General features: G+C 41.9%; 1 protein-coding gene across 3 annotated transcripts in view; it reads right to left on the bottom strand.

Moving 5' to 3' along the window:
• The window catches only part of ASTN2 (astrotactin 2), an 818,428-nt gene that overhangs the window by 311,107 nt on the left and 482,647 nt on the right, over nt 1–24,674 (bottom strand). For all 3 annotated transcript variants that reach the window (XM_068248102.1, XM_068248105.1, XM_068248104.1), the window contains exon 12: nt 17,671–17,859. In XM_068248102.1, the coding sequence (XP_068104203.1) occupies nt 17,671–17,859 (189 nt within the window). The remainder of the gene's footprint in view (nt 1–17,670; nt 17,860–24,674) is intronic.

Genomic DNA, 24,674 nt, shown 5'->3' with positions numbered 1-24,674 from the left:
TTCTACCCCTTAAAGAGGAACTCCAGTGAAAATAATTTAATAAAAAAAGTGCTTCATTTTTACAATAATTATGTATAAATAATTTAGTCAGTGTTTGCTCATTGTAAAATCTTTCCTCTCCCAGATTCACATTCTGACATTTATTACATGGTGACATTGTTACTGTGGGCAGATTATTTAGCTGTTTCTAGCTGTTAGACAGCTGTAAACACCCATTTCCTGTCTGTGAACATTGTTACATTGTGGCAGTTTGCCAGGAGTACCGCGGTATTCAGAGCCTCTTGTAGGAGGGGTTTCAGCACAAAATTAGTCACACAGCGCCCCCTGATGGTCTGTTTGTGAAAATCATTCTCTTTCTCATGTAAAAGGGGGTATCAGCTACTGATTTGGATAAAGTTCAATTCTTGGTTGGAGTTTCTCTTTAAGGACCGGCCACTTTTTTTCCATTCAGACCACTGCAGCTTTCACGGTTTATTGCTCGCTCATACAACCTACCACCTAAATGAATTTTGGCTCCTTTTCTTGTCACTAATAAAGCTTTCTTTTGGTGCTATTTGATTGCTCCTGCGATTTTTACTTTTTATTATATTCATCAAAAAAGACATGAATTTTGGCAAAAAAATGATTTTTTTAACTTTCTGTGCTGACATTTTTCAAATAAAGTAAAATTTCTGTATACATGCAGCGTGAAAAATGTGGACAAACATGTTTTGGATAAAAAAAAAAACATTTTCAAGCATCTATGACTTTTCTGACCCCCTGTCATGTTTCATGAAGGGCTAGAATTCCAGGATAGTATAAATACCCCCCAAATGACCCCATTTTGGAAAGAAGACATCCCAAAGTATTCACTGAGAGGCATAATGAGTTCATAGAAGATATTATTTTTTGTCACAAGTAAGCGGAAAATGACACTTTGTGACAAAAAAAAAAAAGAAAAAGAAAAAAGTTTCCATTTCTTCTAACTTGCGACAAAAAAAATGAAATCTGCCACGGACTCACCATGCCCCTCTCTAAATACCTTGAAGGGTCTACTTTCCAAAATGGGTAATTTGTGGGGTGTGTTTACTGTCCTGACATTTTGGGGGGTGCTAAATTGTAAGCACCCCTGTAAAGCCTAAAGGTGCTCATTGGACTTTGGACCCCTTAGCGCAGTTAGGCTGCAAAAAAGTGCCACACATGTGGTATTGCCATACTCAGGAGAAGTAGTATAATGTGTTTTGGGGTGTATTTTTACACATACCCATGCTGGGTGGGAGAAATATCTCTGTAAATGACAATTTTTTAATTTTTTTTTTTACACACAATTGTCCATTTAAAGAGATCTTTCTCCCACTCAGCATGGGTATGTGTAAAAATACACCCCAAAACACATTATACTACTTCTCCTGAGTACGGCGATACCACATGTGTGGCACTTTTTTGCACCCTAACTGCACTAAAGGGCCCAAAGTCCAATGAGTACCTTTAGGATTTCACAGGTCATTTTGAGAAATTTCGTTTCAAGACTACTCCTCACGGTTTAGGGGCCCTAAAATGCCAGGGCAGTATAGGAACCCCACAAATGACCCCATTCTAGAAAGAAGACACTGAAAGGTATTTCGTTAGGAGTATGGTGAGTTCATAGAAGATTTTATTTTTTGTCACAAGTTAGTGGAAAAATGACACTTTGTGAAAAAAACAATTAAAATCAATTTCCGCTAACTTGTGACAAAAAATAAAATCTTCTATGAACTCACCATACTCCTAACGGAATACCTTGGGGTGTCTTCTTTCTAAAATGGGGTCATTAGTGGGGTTCCTATACTGCCCTGGCATTTTAGGGGCCCTAAACCGTGAAGAGTAGTCTTGAAACAAAAATGACCTGTGAAATCCTAAAGGTACTCAATGGACTTTGGGCCCCTTAGCGCAGTTAGGGTGCAAAAAAGTGCCACACATGTGGTATCGCCATACTCAGGAGAAGTTGTATAATGTGTTTTGGAGTGTATTTTTACACATACCCATGCTATGGGTGTGTGGGAGAAATATCTCTGTAAATGGAGAATTGTGTGTAAAAAAAAAATCAAACAATTGTCATTTACAGAGATATTTCTCCCACCCAGCATGGGTATGTGTAAAAATACACCCCAAAACACATCATACTACTTCTCCTGAGTACGGCAATACCACATGTGTGGCACTTTTTTGCAGCCTAACTGCGCTAAGGGGTCCAAAGTCCAATGAGCACCTTTAGGCTTTACAGGGGTGCTTACAATTAGGCACCCCCCAAAATGCCAGGACAGTAAACACACCCCACAAATTACCCCATTTTGGAAAGTAGACACTTCAAGGTATTCAGAGAGGAGCATAGTGAGTCTGTGACAGATTTCATTTTTTTTGTCGCAAGTTAGCAGAAATGGAAATGTTTTTTTTTCTTTTTTGTCACAAAGTGTCATTTTCCGCTAACTTGTGACAAAAAAATAAAATCTTCTATGAACTCACTATGCCTCTCAGTGAATAATTTGGGATGTCTTCTTTCCAAAATGGGGTCATTTGGGGGGTATTTATACTATCCTGGAATTCTAGCCCCTCATGAAACATGACAGGTGGTCAGAAAAGTCATAGATGCTTCAAAATGGGAAAAAATCACTTTTGCACCATAGTTTGTAAACGCTATAACTTTTACCCAAACCAATCAATATAGGCTGAATGTTTTTTTTTTTTATTAATGCATGTTTAATACATGTTTGTCCACATTTTTCGTGCTGCATGTATACAGAAATTTTACTTTATTTGAAAAATGTCAGCACAGAAAGTTAAAAAAAATCATTTTTTTGACAAAATTCATGTCTTTTTTGATGAATATAATAAAAAGTAAAAATCACAGCAGCATTCAAATAGCACCAAAAGAAAGCTTTATTAGTGACAAGAAAAGGAGGCAAAATTCATTTAGGTGGTAGGTTGTATGAGCGAGCAATAAACCGTGAAAGCTGCAGTGGTCTGAATGGAAAAAAAGGGTCTGGTCCTTAAGGGGGGTAAAGCCCACGGTCCTCAAGTGGTTAAGGCAGAAAAATGACATGCTTAGATGGAATTGCACTTAATTTATCTAAATGTATTCTCCTTGACCTGTGGACAAAAGTACGTCCAAAAGCTTTGTAGTAGACAGAATATAACTACAGGTGATGATTTCCTTGTTTAGTGTACTACCTATATGCAAAAAAGTACATAAATACACACACACGATCATCTGGGTTTATCTGGATGATCCTTGAGATAATGCAGAAAGAACAAAAGTACATTAAAAAAAGAGTAAAGGAAAGAAAGAAAAAATGGTCCAAGAAGAAAGAAGGAAAATCAAGAGTAGGACCAGGGAGATTTATTCATTGGCTTCAATTCATCTAGCATTACCGCATTCGGTAATGCTGAAAACAGCTGACTTAACGGAGCACTTTCGAAAATGTTAATTCATCAAAGCTGTTACCGAATGAGAAGCTGAAATGACAGAGCAATGAGATAAATTACCGACATGTGCTCAACACATGTCAGCAAATGTCAGTAAATGTTAATTCATCAAGGTTACCGCATTAGCTCACACATTCGGTGTTTATCTCCAGCTCTCCCCTGTCTTTACAGGCTTCGAAAGCCTTCTGTGTGAATGTTTTCATGATTAGCAGGAGCAGGCAGCCAATAGAAACAGCCCCTGTTCTCCTGCAAGTGCGGCTGATAGGTGCTGATAGGTCACACAGGCTTCTCCACACAAGCTTCCAGACCCCCCAGGCAGTGAGCAGAGAGAACGGTGGTGTAACCCTTTGAGTCCCTGTTTGAATATGCAAAGATGCAAGTGGTGAAATCACCAAGCATGGCATTTGTAATGTCTCCAGGAAGTTTATCTACCTTGTGGCAAATAAGTAAAATGTTAAGAAACACTGATGGACAGATTCAGAGCAGCAGAGGCAGTATAAGTAACAGTAAATATAACACGTTTACATGTAAAGGGATGTCTGGATGCCTTTTATTGTTATCAGCTTGTAACAACACAGAGACATTCCAAGCTGCTCTGCACCACTCTGCTGTTATCTAACAGCCTTTGATGAACTGAAGCCGTAGTACTTCGGTAACTTAACGAACCTCTACCACACATGTGAAAATATTGATGAATTAGCACAGTGAAGTGTAAAATACCGAATGCTGTATTTTAGTTTCAAAACTTTTTTATTGAGTAGCAATAAAAGTCATAGGCAGAAATGAAGAACCATCAAATAACAATAGATAACGTTATCATACATCACATAGAATCACAATTAGCAGAATCAGGGTTAACAGTTTCCAGACGTGCCAAAGGCAGAGATAGTCCTTAAGGGAGGCAGGCTGGGACACTTCAAATGGTACATAATGTCTATTGTGACCGAACTGAGCGGAGTTGTAGCTAAGAAACATAGCAGTAGAAGGCCAGTGGAGTCCTTTTGACAAAAAAGTGGACCTGTCAAGATCCCAGCCTGTGCAACTAGAAGGTCTGGCATTATTGACTATGTGGTGTGCAAATCAAAGCATAGAAAAAACCAAAGAGAAAAAAAAAGAATTTTAACAGGAGAGAAGTTTGACTGCTCACGTTGGGACTCAGGGGGATTCTTTGTCCACAAGGTTCTGCTCAATAGTAGGAAGGATTATAATGCCTGTAGAGCGCTCTGGACCCCTAAGGGTGAGTTCAGCTGGGTCCATGGATGCCAGATTTTTTCAAAGTGGTGAGTCCTGTCCCAAAGATTGGCTTTAATCTTTTCGTTAATCATTGTGGTATGGATACGGGCAAGTACACATTGAAAGGATAAGGTCTGCTTGAGCCATTGCGAGGCAATATAGGTCTTGGTAGCATTCATAATGAACTGTATGAGTTTGTGTTGGGAATGGGGCATCTTTTCAGGTTGTAAGCCCAGAAGGCATATAGCTGGATCAGTTCGTAGGTGGAGTGAGAGTGTTGAATTGATTTTGCTTATTACTCTCCTCCATAGTTTAGCCACTATGGGACAGGACCACCATATATGGTAGGTTGAGCCTGTATTGGCACAACCTCTGAAGCATAAAGCTGATCTGTCTGGGTTGAACGCATGCAATCTCTGAGGAACAAGGTAAGACCTGTGCAATACTCTCAAGGCAACCTCCATATCAGTTACACATAGACTGCCTTTTGATAATGTATCGAAGCATTGAACCCATTGGTCATCAGAAAACGGTATGCCAATGTCTGCTTCCCAGTCTTCTTGAAAGCGAGATTTAGCATTTGAAGGGTTAGTGTTGAAAATAGTATATAGTAGAGATAAAGTGCCCTTACGTAATGGGTCAGTGAGGCATAAGAGTTCAAAGGAGGTTGCCTTGATTTCTTGCCCAGGTCTGGCTAATGATGCAATAAAATGATAGAGCTGGTGCGCCCTAAAAAGTTCAGCAGCCGGTAAGTTGTGAAGCTCACTAAGTACTCGTTTTGTAGGGACTATACCTTTCATGAGTGTCTTGTGCAGACATGTTAGTTCCCTCTGAGCCCACCATTTGAATTGTGCTGCGTCCTGCCCTGCTGGAAAGTCTGGGTTGCCCAGGAACTCTATCAGCCGGGAGGGTCTTGATTGAAGAGGATATTTAAATCTGACTCTCTTCCAGAGCCTCAGAGAATGTTGGGTGTAAGGAGACACTGAGCTGCCTAATGTGGAACCCACGGTATTCGACCACAAGGCCCCTCTCCAGCTTATGGGATATAACAGGCTGTTTTCCAAGTCTACCCAACGAGGGGTGTGAGCCCCTGCATAAATCGAGGGGAACATTGCCAATTGTGCTGCGAGATAATATTTGTGGAGATTTGGGACTGAAAGACCCCCCTCTTTTTTATGAAGCAGCATCATGTTTTGTTTAATTCTGGGTTTCTTGTTGGCCCATATAAATTTAAAAATCTGGTTCTGGAGGGGAGCCAGGGATCTTTTGGGAACATCGATGGGAAGAGTACGGAAGTAGTACATAATTTTGGGTAGAAGGGTCATCTTTACAGCAGTAACTCTACCTGCCCAAGAAATATTATGACTGGCCCAGGAAAGAAGGAGATTATGGAGAGTCTTAAGTAAGGGATGATAGTTCCACTTAAAAATTTGTAACGTATCATGCGGGATATGAACCCCTAGGTATTTGATGTAGTGGGGTTGATATTTAAATTTGAAAATACTACTAATAAAGTCGCCCATACCCCTGGGGAAGTTGCTAAACATTGCCTCAGATTTGTCATAGTTCAATGCCAAGCCTGACAGCGCTTCAAACTGCTTAAGCAGCTTTAGCAAATTTGGGATGGAAACGGCATGATTGGTAAGGGTTAATAGCACATCGTCAGCAAATAGGCTTAGTTTGTATTCTGATTTGCCAATTTTGCAACCTTGAATGTCAGGATTGTGGCGTATCGCTACTGCCAAAGGCTCCATGACCAAGGCGAAAATGGCTGGTGACAGGGGACAACCTTGACGTGTACCCCTTTGGATGTTTATAGGAGTAGATGAAGTGCTGGGTAGCTTTAGGCGGGCTTGGGGGGACGAATAAAGTTGTCTGATCAGGTGAGCAAAGGGTCCAGAAATACCTGCCCTAGCCAAGACCTCCAGCAGAAATGTCCAAGATATAGTATCAAAGGCCTTTTCGATATCTAAGGCAAGGGTGACCAATTGCTGGCCCGATTGAGATACATGGTGAAGTATATTAAGAGTTTTACGGACGTTATCTGAGGCTTGCCTGTGTGGTATAAAGCCCACCTGGTCTCGCTGGATTAAGGATGGTAAAAAAGCATTAAGTCGGACAGCTAAAATACTAGTTAGAATTTTATAATCTTGGTTGAGGAGGGCTATGGGCCGATAGTTTTTGGTGTTTAAAGGATCCCGACCTTCCTTAGGAATGATAGAGATGTGGGCGTCGAGAAACTCGGGATAGCTTAGGGGTTTAACTCTTAGTGTATTAAAACATTTCGTTAGGTAGGGGATTAGAGTAGCTGAGAACTTTTTGTAGTACAAGGCACTAAGGCCGTCTGGGCCTGGAGATTTATGGAGTTTAAGCTTTTTAATGACATCCTCAACTTCCTCCTCTGAGAAGGCTTTATTTAGGGACTTAGAAGCATCTGAGGTAAGGGTGGGTAGATTCAAAGAGGCTAGGAATTCTTGAATGTCACCCCTCGAAGCTGTAGGTTTATTGCTGTAAAGATTAGCGTAATATTTATGAAAAGCTTCATAGATTGAGTCCGGGTTGCTTGTGATTGTGCCTGATGGTGTCCTGATTTTATATATGGTATTTATTCTTTGCTGATTTCTTAATTTTCTAGCAAGCCATGAGTCCGGCTTGTTAACATATCTATAATAGCTTGCTTTAGTGAATCTTAACATTTTCTCTGCTGATTTTGCCAGAAGGACATCTAACTGGGCCCTGGTATCTCTTATTTGTTTAAGAGTAAAAAGGGTGGGATTTTGTTGGTGGATATTTTGGAGGCGAAGAAGCTTAAAACGAAGGTTGTCAAGCTCCTCAAGTGAACGTTTCTTTATGGTACAGGCTGTTTTTATCAAGAAGCCCCTTATAACAGCTTTGTGGGCCATCCAGAGGGTTACAGGGGAGATATCATTCACATCATTAGAGGAGAAATATTGATTTAGATGTTCTGCTATGTCTTGTCTGGTGGATTGATTAACAACCAAGGACTCATTAAGTCTCCACCAAGGCCGCTTAAGGGGTTTGGTGTGAAGATCTATGCTAAGGAGGAGAATATCATGGTCTGAAAGGCTAGTGGGTATATGCCTTAAGTACTGTAATGAGGGAACTAGGGATGAAGTCACTAGTACATGGTCTATTTTAGCATAAGTGTTGTGGATTTCAGAAAAATGAGTGTATCCCCTTTTTTTGTCGTAGAGCTCCCGCCAGGTGTCGACAAGGAAATTATTTTCTAATAGCCTGGAGAGAGCAATGCGTTGCTTTTTGGAGAGTTTGTCAGTGGAAGGCTTGGACTTGTCTAGTTTTTCATTCAGTGTGAAACTGAAGTCCCCACACCAAACAAAAATAGTGTTGGGACCAATCTCTAGTTTTTTTTGCAGGTCACAGAAGGTACGAAAAGCCTTTTCAGGTGGCAGGTAGCAGTTAATCAGGTAGAGATTTTTGTTGTTTAGGGTACCTTTAATGGAGACGAAGCGCCCCTCTGGATCTGAGTCAACAGATTCCACAACTAGAGGGAGTGTGTTCCTTATAAAAATCGAGGTTCCTCTATGTTTTTTAGTGGCCTGGGAGTGGTAAAAGGTCAGGTAATGTTTATGAAAGTAACGTGGGCACGAGGTGGCAGTGAAATGTGTCTCCTGCAAACATATAAGGTCTGGTTTGTGCCGGAGCAGGGTTATGAAGGTTTTCCTTCGCTTGCTAGGGGAATTGAGACCCCTTATGTTAAGAGAGACTAACCTCAGGGAATCCATGGTATGATAAGGAAGTGATCAAACAAGTGGGCAGAAATAAGCAGTGTCCCAACATGAGCAGAGATAAATGAGTAACAAAACAACAGTAACATTAACAACAACAGTAAAATTCGAGTAGGCACAGAAGTCAATTGTTCTGTGCAATAACTGGGTGTGAAGCCAGTTAAGGCTTGGTCGGGTTGTGGGGGGAAAGGAGAACCAATTCCTCCCACAAATCCACCAAACTGTGAGGACAACATGAATCACTTAACCGGGAAGGCGGCAGCTACTAAAGAGTTTAAATCTTCTAGCCCTGCTAAAACGCCCGGAGTTAAAGAAGCTTAGGTTTGAGCTCTGGGGTGGAGGGTCTGAGGGGAAAGGGTATGGGAAAAGGGAAGGGGGGTGTGTTGGGGTGGGGGGGGGGGAGGGGTTAGAGGGGTTAGAGGAGGGGGGATGGGAGAGAAAGGGGAAAAGGGTTATGCCCCCCCAGGGCGTATGGTATTCATCTCTGTTATAGGTCATGATATGCAGCTACCCGTGGGTAACCTGAACGGTTGCTAGTAAGGCAGGTTTAAAGCATGTGGGCTAGCTGTCTCCAATCTCTCAATGCCATATCAAAGTAGAGTATCCCATCTTGTAGACATCTTGGGTATGTGGGAGCATTCTGTAAGCACTTCCCGTGAATCGAGACAAGGCAGGGATTTTACATATGCGTGATGAGCAGTGCCGATCTATAGGTTTGTGATAGGATAGCAAATGTCAGTAGCAGGCCAAATAAACAATACACAGAGCATGGAATAGTGGGTTGCCTGATCTTGCAGCCAAACCGATGCGGATATGTCCAGAAGCCACGAGCTAAAGTTCCTGGTCACCATGCCACTCACACTGCGAGGTACGCATTGGTGACCTGATGAGGGTAGATTCTTTAAGCTGTGAGGAAAGGAAAAGGCACTCCGTTTCTGCAGAAAGCTCCAGGAAGCATTATGTAACAAGCAAGTCAGGTTAGCCTCACTTCATATAAGGAACATATGGCTAAAAATCATATCCCTAGGATAAAAAGCTGGTATCCCATAGGGACCTAATAAAAAACCCTCAGATCAGCACAGTCAAATCAGCACAGTCATCGATAAAATGTTAAATCAGAGGAGAGGGGGAAGCCCCTTTCGAGGTACTTATCTCGGGGAGGCTGAAGGAGAGCTGCGGGCCGATCCCCGTCCGCTTCCGACGGTCTGCCAGACCCTCTCCGGGCGTTGGGCTCTGGGTGCCTCCGTGGAGGTCTCGCTCTGCACCCTTATGTTCGCGGCTTGGAGGATGTGCTTTCCGTCTTCTACGGTGGTCACTCGGTGGGCCGTTCCTTGTAGGGTAAAGAGCAGGGCGCACGGGAAACCCCAGGAGTAACGGACACCCTCATTGATTAAGGCTTGCGATATTGGGCGCAGCGACCTTCTTTTTTGCAACGTCAGCGGTGACAGGTCTGCATACAGCTGGACTGTGTCCGGCACCCCGGGGAGCGGAGATAGATTACGGGCCACAGCCATGATCTGTTCCTTCGTCTCATGGTAGTGGAACCGGAGCACCACATCTCTAGGCAGATTAGGATTGCGGGGCTTCCCCAAAGCGCGGTGAATCCTGTCCAGCCGGAACAGGGCCTGGTCCACCTGTGGAAGCATGGCTGTGAATAGGTTGAGAGCTACAGCACGGAGATCCGTATAGGTTTCAGACAGCCCTCTAATGCGAATATTGGAGCGACGCGCCCGATTTTCTTGATCTTCTTGCCTAGCTTCGAACTGATCCATGCGAGCGTCATGGGCGTCCAGCCTGCTCTTATCTTCCTTCAGGGCGTCAGCGTAGGAGTCCAGTCTCTGTTCCACGACATTAACTCTGTCACCGAGTTCCTGGATATGGGCATTGATGGCGGAGACAGCCGCGTTCAGCTCTTTTTTAAGGAGCTTATGGATCGAGTTGAGCAGAGCCGAGTGATCGGACTTCTGCTCCCCTGGTGAGATGCTAGGCTGAGAGGATGAGTCCTCCAGGGAAGCGCTACTTGCTTGGGAGGAGGAGGCAGCGGCCATCTTTGAGGCCTTGTCCTTCTGCTGACGTGCAAGGAGCTTCGGGAGCGGGCCCTCAGGATGCGCGGATTTGTTCTTTTTCTTAATCTTCTTCTGCTCTGACATATCCCAGAGGCTTTGGGCTACTAGGGGTTAGCCCAGCACGGCCAGAAATGCAGTAGTTTGCCGATAAGTTCCCGGTCAGTCACGGAGCTCAGCGAGACTGCATCCAGTCACGCCGGCGTCGCGCATGCGCCTCTCCCGAATGCTGTATTTTAAGGACTGGGATTTTGTTATCGAACACCCTTTGATGAATTGAAGCCATTGTCTGGTAATGGAATGCAGAGTAATGTTGCCGTATTCAAAAATGAAACAACATTATTCAGAATTATAAACACTTAGCATGATGGTTACATAGTTAGTTTGGTAAAAAAACACACAAAAAAAACCCCTGCCAATCAAGTTCAACAGGATTTAACAAAACTGCATGATGGTACATACCAAACCTTAGCACAAAGAGCAACAGTATGGGTTGGTAAAAGTTTAATAAGTTTTTGAATGTGATTTTGTAACAATGTACTATATAAGCACTCAATGAGATATTTTAAAAATAAAGCCAGGTTGCTTTGTAATAACTTGAAAAACTATTCTTCCTCTAGGCATAGGCACAATACAAGCTTTTTTTGCACTTATTAGCGAGCATTAACATTAAATAAATGCTAATTTTGTAAACATACTTATGATCTCCAGAAGTCTTAAGACCAGAAGTAGTTTGGAAAGGCCATGGAAAGAGGATATGAATAAGAATGTGTCACAATATGCAATATGCAGCTTCAGAAATTCATAAAAAATAGTTACTACTAGGTTTGGTCAATGAGATAAAAATAATCCCGAGTTGGTTCAAGATAATCCAAATTTTGCATAAAAATATATACATCTTCAAAATGGACCAGACTAATTCCATCTTGGCAAGGTTTGATTGGGCAATTTCAAGATGCATACATTTGCATATTCAATTTGCATAATCCTGCATCAGCTTGGAATTATTTGCATCTCATTGACTACCTTAGTTACTACTGCTCAACCATCAGATGAGAAGCTGTGTGACTCTGCAAATCAGAAAATGCTTGCTTGAAAACAGTGAGAATAGTGAGAGCAAGAAATTCTGTTTAACTTAGCTGGGGCTTCTTCCAGCCCCCTGCAGTCTAATAGGTCCCTGTAACGTTTGCGGGATTTATTTCCGTGGTCAGCGCACAGGACGCGCGCCGATACTACGGAAATCCTCCACAAGCGTGTAATAAATATAACCCAGATGTGGTGCTATGCACCTGTAGAGGGATATTCCCACCGGCAGATGGAGCTGTGGAGTACAGACGGACTCAGCCTCTGTACTGCCACAAATGCCAGATGGGAATTGCACGAGTTGAAGCAATGTAGGGCTGGATAGCCCTAAAAGAGAGAGAGCACAGAGACAGAATAAATGTGTGTCCACCAATCTAGTCGCCACCCAGCGACGGTGAACACACAACAACAGAACCAAAGTGGGAATGCAATCGCAAGAGAGGCGATTGCCAGAAGTGACACAAGACCGAGCAGGACAGAACACGAGAGTAGCAAAGGCACAGCAAGCAAGAACAATAAGGAAAATAACAAACGCTAACTAAACGCGAACACCGCACTCATTCACAACAGCGAACGCGTTTAAGCACGATCACCGGGCGTTAGGCGCCCAGTGATAAGCGTGCCACCCTAACTAACCAATGACACACAAACACGAAATAGAGAACGCGAACGCTTGCTAAACGGTTACCTCACCGAGCCTACAGCAAGCGTTCGAACAAGACAAGACAGAGAGAAGGAGCAGCCAGCAGCAACTGCAGCTCTGGCCTACACTCCTAGACAGAGTTCAGAAGGAACCACCGCTGCTACCGCTAGAGCGAATGCGATCCAGACAGACAAACAGATGGGGCTACCAGTAGCAACTGCTGCCCTGGTTAGCACCCCTGAGGCAGAATACAGAAGGAAGCACTGCCACTACCAGTAGGGCGAATGCAATCCAGACAGACAAACAGATGGGGCTACCAGTAGCAACCGCTGCTCTGGTTAGCACCCCTAAGGCAGAATACAGAAGGAAGCACTGCCACTATCACTAGGGCTAATGCAATCCAGACAGATGGAGCAACCAGTAGCAACCGCAGCTCTGGCCTACACTCCCAGACAGACAGAACAATTCCCTGTTGACCGCCGCTGGCGACAAGGCAATCGAGACAGAAAGGGAGAACAAGGCAATACAAATAATACAATCTGACTGCACTAGAAGGGATGCCTAGTGCAGTCCCCAGGAATTACTCTAAGATAATCTTAGCAAATGACAGCAAGGCTGACACTCTAGGAGTGTTTGCAGGAACAAACCTTCATGACCAGCAAAGGACTCTGGGAAAACATGGTATTTATACTGCAAGCCTTCAAAGGAGACAACTAGGCAATTTGCATGACAAGTACTGTATATGCAAATTCCTCAGCAGCAGAGCAGGTCTGAAACTTGCAAAGTGAAGACAGGTCTCTTTTCCAGAGACCTGCAGCCCTCAGACTTAAGGAATGGTCAATCAGCTGTCTGCCTGTGCAGACAGCTTAGCAGATCGTTACAGTACCCCCCCCCCCTCTAGGGACGGATTCCAGACGTATCTCAAAACTGACGTTTCCAAAAAAATGTAACAGAAGACTCATGAAGGTCGGGTCAGCCCGACAAGGCCCAAATCCAGATTCAATCCTCCCGAAACCGACCTCGTCAGAAGCAGAAGCCACCGACACATGCCCATCAGTACTACAAGTCTCAGCGTAACACCCATCAGAACTGTGAATGCCAGAGAAGAACCCATCGACACCCTCCAGGCAATACCCACCACCTTCCAGGGAGCGTCCAAAAATACCAAACCTGCCACAATACCTATTTGAAGTGTCCCTTTCAACAGAGAAGCCACTGTTGATCCCATCCAGGTCACCAAGACAAATTTCTCCCAGAATCTCCCAGAACACTTCGAAGCTCCGCAGAGATCCCAAGAGGCCAGAACGCCCACCAGGCTCACATGGAGAACTACCAAGAACCCCTATGGAACCTATGATCATTCCGGATTCAGGATTACCAGGACAGCCATCAAGATCAGGGCTGTCAGGGACCACTTCTGGGCATGCATGCAGGCAGGCAGGCAATATCAGAACATGTCTCCACCGAGGAAGCATCTGAGCATGCTGGTAACCGAGGCACACTTGGGCTTTCTGGGTCACAGAGCACATCGGGGTACACTAGCACAGGAGAAACCTCAGGACATGTCGGGGAACTGCCAACCTCAGAGTCCGACACGACAAGACCAAAACTAGGACCGGGCAGAAAATCATCATGAGTAGTGGTCACAGGTCTTCCAAAAGAAGACTTGGACTCAGACTTAGAAGTTTCTGTGACTATAATTGTATCTAACCAAAACTCATCATTGAGTACGCATGACTGAAGCTCCACAAGAGCTGCAAATGTAGTCAGCATAATGGCAATGCCTACTGAGGTGGGCAATAATGCCTACTGAAGTGGGCAATACCTCAGACAGATCTAGGGGGCAGGAGGCATCTCCTAAAAGTTCTGCACTCTTTGGGAGGAACTTGGAAACCTCTAAAACATCAAACAAGACCTCAGAAATATCATTTTTCAAGTTTTCTGACAGGGATTCTGAACTATCCATGTTACAGGGCCGAACAACAAATACCTTCTGCAGACAGGGCAGATGTCCCAGGAATGGTTCTACCATATGCTGAGACTGAATTTCATCATTAAGAACAGGATGCACAGGAATATCTACTGGAACACACACTGACTTCCTAACTCCAATCTCACTGCACGCAGAATTCTGCATAGCAGTCAAACTAGACTGCAATTCAAAAATAGCAGAAAAACAGGTGAGAATAGTAGCAATACCTAGACGAGCCTCTAGGGTCACTGCAGGAGATTTTATGCAAGGTAATATTGACTCATCCAGAGTACAGGGTGGAGAGTCAGAACTATCCTCAGAGCAAGAAAGGGACTCACAAATATCAGTGCGAGTAGACATCATGGTTTCATTCATGGCACAGAGCAGGCTCACAGAAACCTTCTCTGGACAAGGCAAAGATCCCTCAATATCAGATTCGCAAAACCAAAGCGCTGTCTCACCCTTAGACTCGACTAACAATGTAGAATCTGAGGAGTCAGAACGCAAAATTTGCGAAACCAAGATCGCCTTAGGTTGCGAAACTGACGCTTCCAGAGCGCAAACCTCCGCAATCTGTGGACAGGACTGCAAAGTGTTCAGGACAAAACGCTGGAGCAACTGTCATCAGGCAACATGCATTTACAGGTGTGAACAGAGTGAGACATAGATATATTTGCAGAAGAAGTTGTGACAACAACCGGAGACACTTTATTAGTCATTTTAACATTACTCTTGAGGCGGCCTAGTTTAGGAATTTTCCCCATAGCAGGATCATCTGAGAAACAGGCATCAGATCGCACAGACTCAAAGTTCACACAAGCAGACGAGAATCTACCAGAATTCACACAGGTGTCCACAATCGAGGTACACCCATTCATTTCGGGTCGCACAGCGTCTAAACTCACTTGCTTTACCCCAGAAAGGCAGGAACAATCATCTGATAATGGTGTCTATTTATTGGAATCAATTGGTTGGTGTGTGTGCAATTCATCCAAAATCGTCTGCCACACACAAATCACCATATCCACAACACATTCATCACACTCATCAGAGTCAAAGTGTACACTGAATCAAGACAAGAATTAAGAATCACTTCGCTTTTTGCAATGTAGAAATCACAAAACGCCTTCCAATCAAATTCAAACTCCTCAATCAAAGCTCCAAACTCCCAGGGAGCAAATGGAGGCTCATACAACCCTGTATCAAGGTAACATTCATATGGGTTGGGCTCAGGAACATGTATAGATTTCTTTACTGCTTTAATATAATGTATAATCCTACCTATAATAGGATCCACATATGCTTTTGCCTTGGGCAATGAAATCTAAAAGAAATCGAACATTCCCTCTACACTGGGAATATCGGTTTGGCTGGTCATTCTGTAACGTTTGCGGGATTTATTTCCGTGGTCAGCGCACAGGACGCGCGCCGACACTACGGAAATCCTCCACAAGCTGTAATATATATAACCCAGCTATGGTGTTATGCACCTGTAGAGGGAGATTCCCACCGGCAGATGGAGCTGTGGAGTACAGACAGACTCAGCCTCTGTACTGCCACAGATGCCAGATGGGAATTGCACGAGTTGAAGCAATGTAGGGCTGGATAGCCCTAAAAGAGAGAGAGCACAGAGACAGAATAAATGTGTGTCCACCAATCTAGTCGCCACCCAGCGACGGTGAACACACAACAACAGAACCAAAGTGGGAACGCAATCGCAAGAGAGGCGATTGCCAGAAGTGACACAAGACCGAGCAGGACAGAGCACGAGAGTAGCAAAGGCACAGCAAGCAATTACAGTGAGATTTTTGGAGGTGCGTGACATATCTGTTGGAGGGGAGTAACAGCACATTGGAGTGGATCGGAACCACAATGAGGGACCTGGCAGATTGGGGGGGGGGGGGGGGGCTTGAAGAACCCACAGGTTAGTTAAACAGAATTAGCTCTCACCTCAGCTGTCCTTTGATGATCAATACCAGGCGTTATTTAAAGAAAAACAGTAATAACATGTAGTAGAATGTAATATATTATTTAGGATACCCATTTTTTACTTTAATATTCCTGGTTTCAGCATCAGAAATGCTTATTGTATCAATATACTGCTGTATATTTGTGTGTATCGCCACCCTCCAATAATGCTTAGCCTAGGCTAGGATGTCACAGACTACTTTTTAAAGTTCAGGCCAGGTGATGTTCCTGCTTCTTTCACAGAGGGAAAAAAATTCATTACTAAATAACCTTACCAGCAGAATGTAAAATAAGGAGAAGGTAATATTTCCCAACATGGCAAACATTAACTAAATAATTTATACTTAAATACTGAAAAAAGAAAATCCCCCTGTTACTTTACACACTGCAGAGAAATATTTCCCATTCCTTCAATAGTTAATACTAAATTTTCAAAGGAAAAGGGCTTTGTGATTTTATAAATACACATTGGGCTTGATTCACAAAGCCGTGCAAACTGTTTAGCACGGGCGTGCTAAACAATTAGCACGTGAAGTGCCGATCGCGGACTTTTGCGCACGCAATTTGGCGCGTTTCGTGCGGTCGCGGACATTTGCGCGTGCAGAGTGCCGCGAATCACGGCAAATTACGCGCGCAAAAGTCCGCGATCGCCTGAATTGCGGCACTTTGCGAGCGCAAAAGTCCGCGTACGGCACTTCACGTGCTAACTGTTTAGCACACCCGTGCTAAACAGTTTGCACGGCTTTGTGAATCAAGCCCATTGTCTTAATAAACTTCAACCAAAATAAGTATATTTTATTCTAACAGTGTTTTGCTAGTTGAAGTCAGGCAAAATGTCTTCTTTCATATGAACAAACAGAGCAGAGAAATTGTATAACCTTTGTCAGGAATTACTTTACTTATTACTTCCAGCAGAGGACCTTTCACTGCAATTTTTGATTTTGGAGTAGTTGTCAGGACAAATAGTAAGGTATTTTGGGAAGTTTTACAGTAGGCTGAGCTGTTTACTTAGAACTGCCTTTATTTGTGGAGATTTTCACTATTTGTGTAGCTTGTTTCTATACAAAGTACCCAGAACAGTTATGGAGATTCAGAATCAACAGGCTTTAATGTCATGGACTGTAAGGTTCTTAAAAGCTCTGTATAAAAATCACAACAAAGCAAAATGTTGCCCCCTTTAAACAGAAAGTAATTTATAAAGATTAAAATATGGGTGTGTTCTGCCATACGTTATAACAGTCTTCTTTTTGCGCTGTCACAAAGAAGAAAAGTTTAAACTTCCTGGCAAGTGCAGTAAAGCATAATGGGTAGAAAACTGTAAAACAATAGATACCTTTTAATAAAATAAAATTACAGCAAAAATTGTTTAATTAGTGCTATCTGTTATATAATTTTAAAGCAGAATGCACTAGCATTGCAAGTACTGAAATGGACATACAGTTACATCTAATGAGAAATGTTTAGCTTTTTTAAATTGTGTATATGAATATTTGGTCTTACCTGAAACTCATCTGGAAAACCTGGCCTTGATTGACTCTCTGCGTCTTGTTGTCAAATCCATGTAGCATTTCCCCAAACAACGTATCATTCAAATGACTGTCAGGTCGGAAACACTTCAAGCCGTCACAAATATCTGACAACATTATGCACGATCTCCCATCAGGTGCTAGACGGTATTCTTCAACACAGCTGAAGAAAAATACTATACATGTTACAAATCATTTAAAGAACTATAAAGAAATACATGCACAGATCAGGAAACATTCTGTTCAGTCCTGTTGTGATCATCCATGTAACGACCCACTAAATAACACATATCTTTATTTGTCTAATATTCTACAATTATTACAGGAAAAGTCAAAGGAGACCAGTGCAATAAAATTATGAAAAAGCCTAACACGGGTGGTGTTGGTCTTGCCTCCAATGAAATCACACTTGGCATTCACCCAAAAAGCTCCATCTATTAAGCACACATTTTTGTGAGCTACACCCACTTCTTAGGGTCAGTAATTAGTGCATTTGGGCCAGTTAAGGACAGTTAATTAGGAATTCCTCTACTAAGAAAGAGGTGCTCCTGCCTCCTAGCCTGCTTCATTGGCCAAAAGACACCTGACTGCCTCTTAGAATTATTTCTATATCATTTCATTTCTTTGGAGATGATTGATATTTAATTGTAATATATATATATATATATATATATATATATATATATATATATATATATATATATATATATATATATATATAAAATTTTCAGCAACCAGGGCTGACGGAGATCCACTTACCCAATTGGGTACACTCCCCCTAAATGCACTGATGGTGATTTCTCTTTAATTTGTGAGTAACCATTTACTACTAAATACTCATTTAGCATTGCTATTTTTATTTTTCTGCTAAACTACTTTACTATATTGGGCTCTCTGTGTGTCCTTTTTTTTTTTGTTTCCTTTAAGGTCACAAGCATCTCAACATGCAACATCTGTCTCTTAGCTGCACCCAGCCAATTTTCTTTTCTTTTATATACTGTATTATCAAATTGGTGTTTTCATGTTTGCTCATACACAGTGGTTCTCAATAACTGAAGATTGTAAAAAAATACAAAAATGAAAACTAAAGATTAAGTGTTATTTGGCAATCTAATAGGCACGTATTTTTCCTTATGTTGGTTGTGATACCACCAAATCCAGGACATAAAATTACCTGTGAATAGTCTTAAAGGGCAACCGAAGAGAAAGGTATATGGAGGCTGCCCTATTTATTTCCTTTTAAGCAATACTAGTTGCCTGGCATCCCTGCTGATTCTCTTCCTCCAATACTTTTAGTAATAGACCCTAAACAAGCATGCAGCAGATCAGGTGTTTCTGGCATTATTGTCAGATCTGACAAGATTAGCTGCATGCTTGTTTCTGGCATTATTCAGACACTGCTAAAGCCAAAAAGATCAGTAGGGCCGCCAAACAACTGGTATTGTTTAGAAGTAAATTAAATATGGTAGCCTCCATATCCATCTCACTTCAGTTGTCCTTTAAAGTGTGGAAGTGGAAGTATCGGCACATTCACAGTAGAAGTACATAAATAGTCATACAGTGTGTTATGTTTTTAAATTAATAGCTTTGAAAAAAAAAAAAAAAAGAGAGAGAAAGGTCAGTGTATTGAGGCATTTGTTCAACAGCTTAAAAGTAACATGGAATGGGAAATAAAAGCCCAATTCAATATAAATTACTATACACAGTTCATACTTTTAGGCTACACTGAAAAACACTGTCAGGCGTAGAGTAGCATGTCCAAAAAAATAAGTACCGAGGTTTTGTTCAAACTTTGTGGTTATGCCTTATTGGGTTATGTTTCATAGTGATACCAAGTTTTGGGTGCAGTCTTGGGTGTTGATAATACATCAAGCATTTTTTTTGTCTCCAAATGTATGCAGCAGCAGTGAATAATTACTCTGCCAACAACATACCAATCTCACTTTTTGTCTCTCATATGCCAAATTGTCATACATCTAAACCCACTACTATAATTTAGTTTAGACCTCCACAAGAGGTGTTAGCTTTACAGTTTAAAGCTATAAAGATCTCAAGGAGAGCGACCATACAGATTCCTGTTTTGACCTGGAGCATTGAGCAGTGATGGTTATTTCCCCACAGGCTTAAACGGTAGTTGCAGGGACCTGAATCTCACCTTTGTGAGTATAAATTACACTGCTTATACACTATCCAAATACCTAACGGAACTGCACCATTAGGCGTCTTTCTGCTTACATTTAGGTGACCCTGGGTACCTACTACAGGAATCACATCCACCAAAACAGATTTTTAATACTGTTGAAAGTCTTTTCCATCCTTCAACTCTTCATCTAACATCTCTAATCTCATCTGACAAAACTGCAGTATACTTCAAATATAATATTATTAATAATAAACATACCTTAAGTGTACAACCTATTATTTCTTATCAGCTTCTTCCCCTCATTTGTTGTTTTGCTCATCTAATAAAAAAACAAAAATAAAAAAACAAACAAAAACACCTTCTGTAATCTCTAAGGTCAAACTTACTAGGCTGCTAACTAGATCCCATTCCCTCTTACATCATTCTACACCTCTCCTACTCTTTGATACGTTAGTTCATTTTTTCAGTCTGTCTCTTTTCACAGGCAATGTCCCATTCTTGTTTAATGCTAACGTGAACTAAAATACCCATTTATGAATTATTAAATTGTATATGTAGTACTAATGGTATATGGAACATTAGTAACATAGAACTGAGTTACATATTCTTATTTTCAGTCTAGAGGCTGAACTTCTAAACAGCAGCAATGACTGTCTGATGTAAAATCTGCTTAATTCAGCTGCAAAACAAACAGAAGTAATGACCCATTCGACTCTTCAGCATTGAAATGCAATCAGCTGTGTTTCCTTAGTCAAATAATGTGTTTTGCTAGTTTTTTGTGTAGCTCATTGGCATCAATAATAGCCCTTGTTTACACAGGGCAACAGAAAGGGACTTCAGACAATATCTTAGTAATACCTGCTGTGCATGATTAAATGTAAAAAAATGCCTTTAGGGCCATAAAGTAAGAGGGAACTGCATCTGCATAACAAAAATAAATAAAAGGAATGCCACGAAAACTGTAAAAAGGCAATCCGATTGGATAAACTAGAAGCTAACAAACAAATGGCTACTTGGTCTATTTCTCTGCAGTAGTATCTGAATAACACCAGAAACAAGCATGCAGCTAGTCTTGTCAGATCTGACTTTAAAGTCTGAAACACCTGATCTGCTGCATGCTTGTTCAGGGGCTATGGCTAATAGTATTAGAGGCAGAGGATCAGCAGGGCTGCCAGGCAACTGGTATTGATTAAAAGGAAATAAATATGGCAGCCTCCGTATACCTCTTACTTCTGTTCCCCTTTAAGTTAAATACAAAAAAAGTTACTTATATTCAATAAGGAAGAAGGCAAAGAATTTTGGACTTTTTTTTCAAAGATTAATCACAACATTTTTTTTAATAGCACAGTCCTGAAGCAGTTAATAAAAACAAAACAAATATTGTAATGTATCCACTTTCTAATTCGGCTTTACCTGGCATTACAATTAATTTTGGCCTCAATAACTTCAGTTCATCAGACTTTTTGCTTAGGAGTAATATTTGATTCAACACTCTCAATCAAACCTCACATTAAAGTGACGCTAAACTGAGAAGGATATGGATTTTTCCTTTTAAAATAATACCAGTTGCCTGATTCTCCTGCTATTCATGTGTCTCTAATATTTTTAGCCACAGCCCCTGAACAAGCATGCAGATCAGGTGCTCTGACTGAAGTCAGACTGGATTAGCTGCATGCTTGTTTCAGGTGTGTGATTCGGCCACTACTGCAGCCAATGAGATCATAAGGACTGACAAGCAACTGGTGTAGTTTAAAAGGAAACATCCATATCCCTCTCAGTTTAAGTTCCTTTTAACAAGTTACTTGCCTCCTGTCATTTCCAAGTATTCTTGCAAATAAAATGCTAGTCCATGCTGCCATCATATCCTGAGTAGACTACTGCAACACCATGAGGTCTACCAATCAATCAGCTGGTATGTTCTCATCATACTGGATTCTGCTTCTTCACCCCCATATTTCCTTCTGCTCTTCAGATGCTACTCATCTCTGTCAGTCCATTCACTGTCCATTCACTGGTTGCTCATCAAACAAAGTATACATTGGAAGTTTTTAACTGTGGCTTATAATGCTCTCTCTATTCTGATTTCTCCACAGATTAGACAATATCATATATGCAATCTATGATGATCTCATCTCATCTACAACAGGCACCTCCTCATTCCTATTCCTCCTCTGTAACTCTATGGCTATGTAAATCAGTTTGGCAGTCTCCAACCTTAGTAATATTAACTACTAGCCGACCGCGTCAAGCCGGTTGGCATGGCCGCGGTGGCAGCCCCAGGACTGCCCAACACCGACCGACGTAAAGTCCTGGGGCTCTGTTTTGCAGGAGATCACGGGCAGGCTGCGCGCGCATCCCTTGCTTGGTGGGCAGAGCCACTCGGGAGACTGTTAGACGGCGAAACACAGCGCTGCGATCTGCAGTAGCGCTGTACTGGGGACAGTCGTGTGACATGGCTGTCCCCTCTGTTGCTATGGAGGTGATCGGTTGTCATAGGCTGAAGCCTATGACAGCCGATCACGCTGATTGGCTGGCGGGGGGAGGGAGGGGGAAGAGGAAGTAAATAAAAAAATTGTTAAAAATATTAACAAAATAAAGAAATAAATATTTATGTAAAAAAAAAAAAACACACCTGGGGGGCGATCAGACCCCACCAACAGAGAGCTCTGTTGGTGGGGAGAAAAGGGGGGAGAGGAATCACTTGTGTGCTGTGCGGCCCTGCAGCTTGGCCTTAAAGCTGCAGTGGCCTATTTTACAAAAAAAGGTCTGGTCTTTAGGGGGGTTTAACACTGTGGTCCTCAAGTGGATAAACACATTTTAAAAGTTAACTTCAAACAAGCATGTAATCTAACCTAGGCTATTGTATCTGGTTCCCGAACTACCACTGCTTCCGATCTAAAATGTAAATAATGCACATAGTTTTATCTCAATATCACTTAGCAAATATGTTCCACACCCCATTTCCATATGTCTTCACCCCTTATCCCTTTAAACTGCAGGCTCAAATGAGCAGGGCCTTCCATTCTATTGTATTCTGTCGTTTCAGTATTTACTGACTAACCCCACTATATGTACTTTTGCACAGGCCCATGGGAGGTAGTATATAAATAAGTAATAATAAAAATGATAATACGTTTTTTCATGCAGTTCACCACCTTTAGCTCATGTTATGCTGGGGATATCCACATATAAGAGAAAAAGTAGTCCCCATCATATCTATGATAAAGATAATACTCACAACCACAGTAGTGCCAAATAACAATTCATATTTATTTAAACATCATGATTAAAAACAATTAAAAACAATGAGGATCCCCTGACCTCTTGCCATCCATGAATTCCTATGTATTGTAATACAATCTGTTCAAAAAGGTCCGCTCAATAGGAGTGGGTCTCAGGGTTGTCAGCACGCTGATCAAGGTATAGGGGGATAAAGCAACCAATCAATGAGTGCCAGTAACTAGATTTCTCTATCAGCGTTGCTGACAAACCAGGAAGCCACAGAAAACACCATGATAGTAGAAAACTGCTGGTTAGGATGTGTGCAAAAATGCAAGTACATAAAGTGCTGTGCAATACATTTCATATGGTAGTTCATAAAAAACAACATGCAAATACATACGTGAATATGGGATAAAGTGCGGATGCAACATCCAAAAGAGAATTGTAACCAATCAGTGAAAATGAGAATGGTTAATGCAACAACCCAGTGTAGAAAAACAGATTATAGCAAGCCAAAGTGACCAAAGATGAAAAACCACGTGTAGTAGACCATAGCCAGCATGGTTAGAGATGTAGTAGAAATGTAGTAGAAATAACATGAGAATATGCAGCCAATGTCCGCACACAAACTGAGCAGAGCTTACCCTCGTATGAGGAAAAGGATGGGGTTGTGGGGATCCGGATCCTACCGGTTACGCCAGAAGCTACCTCAGGGATACTCCTATCTCCCTAATCGCTGTTTAAATACTGAATTTCCGCAATGGACGCGGCCGCGTCATCGGCGTGACCAGGCGCGCCGTCACCATAGCAACGGCGCTGCCGTGTCCGCCCCTGCAACTACGGTGGCTAAAAAGTTTCTAAAATACATCGGAACTCCTGAAATCGCCTAATAGTCTCATCAGAGACATCTAGTGGCAAATAAGAATATTGCAACCAAGAGAAAGGAAAAGGAGAGAGAGAAAGAGAGCCAGAAGAGACCAGCAAGGGCATCTAGTGGTATCATAGTAGATGACATCCAATGATCATGGATCTATAAAAATGTTCCCATATCTATGAAAACATATTCACAATATAAATTCACACATAAAGATCACAAGCCAAATGTCAATAAGTGCAAGATCACAAGCCCAGTACAAATATAAATCCTCAAAAAATGTATATATAAGGTCATAATTAGGAATAAAAAATATATATGAAATAATATATATAGACCAGCATAATCAGTCACTGTACATCTCTCTTACAAAGGTATAAATCTGTTAGTGAATATTGCCATAAGGACACGTCAAATGTGTCCAAGATCCATGTTTCTCCTGTATCTTCCATCTTTGTGTTTTCAAGAGGATAACCCCACATTTCCAAATTCAAGGGACTCCTCATCTCCTAGCACGGAGTAAGCAAGACCTTCCTGATGGCGTGAGAAATGAAGCCCTCTAGATAAAATAAAAAGAACAGACATGACGTAGGGTAAGCTCTGCTCAGTTTGTGTGCGGACATTGGCTGCATATTCTCATGTTATTTCTACTACATTTCTACTACATCTCTAACCATGCTGGCTATGGTCTACTACACGTGGTTTTTCATCTTTGGTCACTTTGGCTTGCTATAATCTG

This window comes from Hyperolius riggenbachi, chromosome 8, assembly GCF_040937935.1.
Source record: "Hyperolius riggenbachi isolate aHypRig1 chromosome 8, aHypRig1.pri, whole genome shotgun sequence".
Classification (NCBI taxonomy): domain Eukaryota; kingdom Metazoa; phylum Chordata; class Amphibia; order Anura; family Hyperoliidae; genus Hyperolius; species Hyperolius riggenbachi.
Note: the sequence above shows the minus strand (reverse complement) of the source record. Positions and strands in the feature narration are given on the sequence as shown.